Raw genomic sequence first — 6,034 nt, 5'->3', positions numbered from 1 at the left:
GCAATGGAGTCAGGCAGGCGCAGCTTGGCCAAGGCGCTGGCGTGCCGGCTCTGGACGACCATCAGCAAGGCTCTGTTTGCCGAGTTCCTGGCCACGGGGCTGTACGTGTTTTTTGGCGTGGGCTCGGCTCTGAGATGGCCCTTGTCACTTCCCTCTGTGCTGCAGATTGCCATCACCTTCAACCTGGCCACGGCCGTGATCGTGCAAATCACCTGGAAGGCCAGTGGGGCCCACGTCAACCCTGCCGTGACGCTGGCCTTCCTCGTGGGCTCCCAGATCTCCCTGCCCCGTGCTGTGGCCTATGTGGCTGCCCAGCTGGCGGGGGCCACGGCGGGGGCTGCTCTGCTTTACGGGGTCTCGCCTGGGGACATCCGAGAGAACTTTGGGGTCAACGTGGTAGGTGTAGGGGACAGGTCCATACAGGTGGAAAGGGGGGGAGGGCCGGACTGGAGGAGGGGGACAGAGAGGTAACAGAGCACGTGCCCCACACCCGCTCTGGGCTGGGACCTGGGACCCAGGGGAATGACTGTGGCCTTAGTGCAGGCAGCGCAGGAACGGGAGAGTGGTGTGAGGAACAGGGGGAGCAGGAAGACGCCACATTAAGGGGCAGGAGCTGGAGAAGGACCAGGCATTTAAGGGTCAGGGCAGCGGGGTAGAGGTGGGGCTGTGGATAGCGGCAGGGGACCCTGCACGCACTTCCCCTCCCCGGGTCCACCCCACGTCCCCCACTCCTCTGTTCCCCCTTGTTCCTCCCTCCCCAGCACCCTGAGGTCTGTCTCACTCCCCCAGATTCCTTTAATCATCTGTGTTCCACCTACTTCCCCGAGTCCCCACCTTCCACTCCTACCCACGGCCCCGCCCAGGCAGCTTGCAGCCGTGCATCGTGCATCATAGCTTCCCCAGCCTTCCCTCTCCCACCTGTCCTGAGCCCCCACCTCTGCCTGAACCACTGGCCTCAACCTACCCGTGCAGACGGAGGGGCGCCACTCGCTTCTGCACGGAGCAAGTATCTGGGGCTCACCGGAACCCCATCACACAGCTCTCCTCGACCCATTAGCTCCTTAAATCCTGGGACTGGCAGTGGCAAGCTGTCTCACCGCTGACAGTGAGAAAACGAGGCCCCGGGGTCATCCTTGCGGGGCAGAGCCCGCTGGCCCCAGCCTACCCCCTCACACAGGTCCGGAGCAGCGTGTCCACCGGCCAGGCGGTGACAGTGGAGCTCGTCCTGACCCTGCAGCTTGTGCTCTGTGTTTTTGCTTCCACCGACACCCGTCACACTACAGGCTCCCCAGCTGCCACGATTGGAGCCTCTGTGGCAGTGGGCCACCTCATCGGGGTAAGGGGCAAAGGGGACCCCGTGCCCATGTACCCACCCGTCCCTCCCTGGGGAGGCTGCAAGGGCTCTGAAGGCCCGGTAGTGTCCCTCCCTGAGCCCCTCATGTCTTGGGGCCAAGGATGTGTCCCACACTCCAGGCCCAGGATAGGGTGCTGCAGAGGCCAAGTCTGAGGCTGGGGCTCTGAGCCACGGTGAAGGGGACTGTCCCCTCCCAGGCCTGCTTTTAGCCTCCTCATGCCCTGACCTGCACTCGCTCCCCAGATCTACTTCACCGGCTGCTCCATGAACCCAGCCCGCTCCTTTGGCTCTGCTGTCATCGTCGGGAAGTTCACAGTCCACTGGGTGAGACCCTTTGCTGGCAGCCAGGGGAAGGGTGACGGCCTCAGTGGCAATAGGGACTGTCACCAGCAGGGGGTGCCACAGACACTTGGGGAGACAAGTCCCCCTGCCACAGACCATTTTAACCCCCAGTGGAGGTTTCCCTAAGCTCAGAAGACCAGGGCCAGTTTCCTTTCTTTCCAGCTTCAAAAAGTCCGGGGTACCCAGTGGACTGACAAGAAATGGGCCAGGGCAAGAGCTGCAGCCTTGGCCCAAGCCTCAAGTCCTGGCTGTTTCCTTATTCACTTCCTCCAGCTGGACCAATTTCCAAACTTGGATAAAGAAAAAGACAAACAGAAATAGACACACACACACCAGCAGACACAAGAACAGCACCAGCCAGGGTTCTGGACTGGAACGGGGGAGGTGAGAGGAAGGAGGCAGAGGTGGTGGAGAGCCTGGCCCGGCCCCATGGGAGGCAAGGTCCCTTCACCTGCAGGGACTCGGGATGGGGGGGTCAGGACTTGTGCTTCTCAAATTTGCCACCTTGTAGACAGCTCCAGGGTTCCTGGGAGGCCCAAGTCAACACTGGGAAGCAGCTGGGGTCCCAAAATCACCCTATGGTCCTCATGGCTCACGAGCAGGGTACCCACTTCTGCCTCCTCAGATCTTCTGGGTGGGACCTCTGTTGGGTGCTGTCCTGGCTTCGCTGATCTACAACTTTATCCTGTTCCCTGACACCAAGACCCTGGCCCAACGACTGGCCATCCTCATGGGCACTGCGGAGGTGGAGAAAGTGGAAGGGGTGGAGCCCCGGAAGAAAGAATCTCAGTCCAGTTCAGAGGACACTGAAATGGATAGTGTGTGTCAGGTGGCGTAGAACTGGCCCCTGACCTCAAGCTTCTAAAAAGAGCCCTGAAAGTGGGCAGCATGCTTTGTATAACCAGACTTCAGGTTTTCCTGGGGGGCAGGGGCTTGCGAGGTAGGGTGGGGAGGCTTGGCCTCTTGTCCTAACAGGGTGGGCAGGGGATCCCTGGCATTACATTTCTAAATGGAATCTGCGAAGGAAATCTGCTCAGTTTCCTCCTCCTACATCTCTTTTCATGGGACAGAGCAGGGGAGGGAGGGGAATTCATGATTGCTCTCCCCATCTCTCATCTGTCTGGACCCCAGTGGGGGTCCTGGGCTTCCAGGTCCCCATGTCTTGGGGAAAAGGGAATTTGAGCCCAGACACTCTGCTCAGAGACTGAGGGCTCTGGGGACCTCCAGAAACCCCAACTTCTCACCCCACCCTTGGGGAGAAGAGGCCTGACTTCCCAGAAGAATCAGGCCCTAGGACAGCCTCTGAGCTCCCCGGAGGGATGTCTCTGCTCTTGGATGAGGACGGGGGCTGTGGGCACCCCCCCACCCCCAGACCAAGGGCTTCCTGAGACCAGAGATTGCCCTCCCGATAGATCTTCATTCCTTACTCCTCCAAATGCTCAGCAGAGAGACCCTCCCTTGGGAAGGGCTGACACAGAGAGGAACCTTTTCTCCAGCTAGTGGAGGGGCAGGATATAGGTAAGGGAGGTTCAGGCCAGACAGGACTTTCTCCCCAGGTGTTCTCCTGCCTTCCACTCCACAACCCTATTCACAGGGGCAATCCTGAGAGGGGAAATGTGCCAACCCAGCACTCGGTCCATGACCTGGGCCTGAAGATGTCTCCAGACTCATTCTCAGCACTGCCGGGATCCCCAAAAAGCTGTTGTGTATGTCCCAAGGATGGTAGGAACTCAGGAATGACCCAAGAAACCAAGATTTGCAATTCAGTGCCTCTGAAGGACTACCTGAGTCTCACCTAGTTTGTTAATATTTACAAGTCTCTGTAAATCTACTCTACCTGTGATTTGGGATCTTGTCTGGATCTCAGCTTCCTCAGCTATAAAATGGGCTGTAAAATCTCCCCTAAAGACTGATGTTAAAACAAACAAGAGGTTGGAAAGTGTTTTTGGAAGTTAAAATGGTAGAAAAACAAACCCAATAAATGATTATTGTTGCTGTTACTGTAATTATTGGGTTTGAATACAATTGCTGTTGGTAATGGGAGGAAGAAGGGAAGAAGGGAGAGGGAGATGATTGAGAGGGAGGAGAAAGAGAGTAGGATTTTCTCATTTCATCTGCTCTACTTACTAGGGGCCCTGCCTTCTTCTCTCCTGGGCCTACTGACCTGGGAGCTTTGTGAGCGTGTGTGTGTGTGTGTGTGGCGGTGGGGGAGGGCGGGGGGGATGTTATTGGGGGAACAGGAGTCAGGTTGGGGAGGGACCATGGAATGAAGACATAAGCCAATAAAAGTCAGTTCTCATCTCTATGGTGCCCGTCACTATGGTACCCTGCAATACAGCAGCCAAATGCATGAAAAAGATAGGTCCTTTTCCATGATGTCTCCAGAGGGGCTGGAGATAGGGGAGGGGCTGCCAAAGTCTCCCAAGGACAGGGCCACAGGGCTCAGCCTGTGACAGTGAGTCCTAAGTGCTCATGGCTGCAGCAGCCGTATTCTGTAATATCGTCAGTGCAGAGTACTACCTGCACCTCTCCAAGCTGGGCCCCACTCAGCCATCTTCATCTCTCAGAGCCCAGGGCTTCCTGTGCCCTTTCATGAGCAGAGAGCTGGGCATGCACGCATGTGCGTGTGTGTGAGTGACTGAGTTGCTAAAGGTCACCCAGCTCCGTCCCACAGCCCCCCAAGGTCTCCCCAGCTCCCAGCTTAGAATTTTCCAAAATAGAGCTCCAGGGGGGCTTATACAATCTGCCACCAGAGGAAGGAAGGAGGAACTAGAATGTTGAAGAGGGCAGGGGGGTGGAGCTCCTGCAGTAGGCTCTTAAGCTCCTAGACAAATTACCTCCGCATCCCCAGAGCCAAGCACGCAGTGGGTGCTCAATAAAAGTTTGATGAATGAATGACTGAGGCGGGGTGGCTGGGGAGGGAGGGGAGGCAGTAATATATCAAGAGAGCTCAGGAGTCACAGCTCCAAATGAGCCCAGATGACAGCAGCTGAGAAGACTATGCTTGCAGGTTGGGGGAGCTGGAGAGAGGGCGCACAGCCACACTTGAGGGCCCCCCCCAACCCCAGAGCAGACTGTGTAACCTCCGTCTCAGGAACTTTCCGGCCAAGAGGGTAAGGGTGATTGCCTGAAGAGAAAGCTGGGGGCTATTTTCATGAATAGGTCTTTAAGCTGTGCTGTCAGAACAGACTAGAGCAAGAGGAGACAAGCTTCATGAGAAGTGAGGAATTAGGTTAGAATCTGAAGAGCATCCAAAGTTAGACACAGGAATGTGTAACCAAAGGTTAGCTTCTCCTTCTCTGGAGCCCTTTAATAGGACAGCCGACCATCTGCTTGGATGTGGGAAGGGCTGGTCTTCAGGAAGCCAGATCTCAGCGGTTCCAGCCAGGGGCTTCCCTTCACAGGAACAATCCCTAAGACTGGATTGGGGTGGGGGGGGGGGGGTGTGGAGAGAACCTAGGGAGAACAGAGACCCAACCAGCAGACCCTTGGTGTGCACTCCCTTCCTCCCTTTTGTCAGGGGAAGTTTTTAATTAATGGTGTGTAATCTGATCTGGCCCTTCTCCCTGCTGAGCACTGCCTTCAATCAGCAGAGCCATCTGCAATTGCAATTCATAATTCTCCCGAAAGGGAGGGGGGCCAGGACGGGCGCCTTGGTGATTAATACAATTAGCCTTTTATGTTGATGATTGTCTTAGCAGGAGCAGATGATGTGAGCGCAGTGCCATGGCTGTCGCATCCCCACTGGCTGGCAGGAAGCCCCTCTCTGCTCCCCACCCCCACTGCCTCCTCCGGGTGTACAGAGGACAGGTCTCATCTGGGACCACACTGCACAGTGGCGGGGCTCCACAGAGGGGCCAAGCTCTGGGACACACTCCATGGACTGAGGGGACAGGAGGAGCAAGATGACGATGCAGAGACTCTAAGACAGTATAAAGATAGAATAGGGGTTGAGGGGGTTGAGAGAGTTTAAATACAGGCACGGGCACTTACTGCTGCATGAACCTAAGCAAGTGACTAAGGATCCTGAGCCTCTCTCTCCTCACCTGGAAAACAGGGTCTGTTCATGAGCGGCTGGAAGAACCCTGTGGGGCGCATGGGCTCAGCACTACGCCTGACACACAGATCTCCATCAGTGGTGGTTCTCACCATCATGGTGGTAGATTGCCATGCCCTCTGCCAATGAGCTCAGCTGCTTTTCCTGCAGTTTTTAACATGGCCAAGCTTTAGTAAAAAAGGGATCACTTCCTCCCCAGACCCTAGGCTTGGCAAGTAAAGGAGAAAGGGGGTGTGTGTGTGTGTGTCTGTGTGTGTGTGTGTCTGTGTGTAGGAAGATCC

The 6,034-nt window shown here is 56.4% G+C and overlaps 1 protein-coding gene across 1 annotated transcript; it reads left to right on the top strand.

Annotated features, from left to right (window-relative positions):
- AQP6 (aquaporin 6) lies at positions 1-3,684 on the top strand. Its single transcript, XM_057701919.1, has 4 exons — positions 1-396; positions 1,178-1,336; positions 1,598-1,678; positions 2,322-3,684. The coding sequence occupies exons 1-4, from the start codon at positions 4-6 to the stop codon at positions 2,532-2,534; spliced, it is 846 nt and encodes a 281-aa protein (XP_057557902.1). The 5' UTR covers positions 1-3; the 3' UTR covers positions 2,535-3,684.
- The last annotated feature ends 2,350 nt before the right edge of the window (positions 3,685-6,034 follow it).

This window comes from Hippopotamus amphibius, chromosome 12, assembly GCF_030028045.1.
Source record: "Hippopotamus amphibius kiboko isolate mHipAmp2 chromosome 12, mHipAmp2.hap2, whole genome shotgun sequence".
In the NCBI taxonomy this organism is placed as follows: Eukaryota; Metazoa; Chordata; class Mammalia; order Artiodactyla; family Hippopotamidae; genus Hippopotamus; species Hippopotamus amphibius.
This window is presented reverse-complemented; position numbering and strand designations above follow the sequence as displayed.

Coding starts and splice junctions, on each gene's coding strand:
- AQP6 (XM_057701919.1), top strand. CDS start 4: ATGGAGTCAGGCAGGCGCAGCTTGGCCAAGGCGCTGGCGTGCCGGCTC. Junction 397..1,177: donor AGAACTTTGGGGTCAACGTG/GTAGGTGTAGGG, acceptor CCCCTCACACAG/GTCCGGAGCAGCGTGTCCAC. Junction 1,337..1,597: donor CAGTGGGCCACCTCATCGGG/GTAAGGGGCAAA, acceptor CTCGCTCCCCAG/ATCTACTTCACCGGCTGCTC.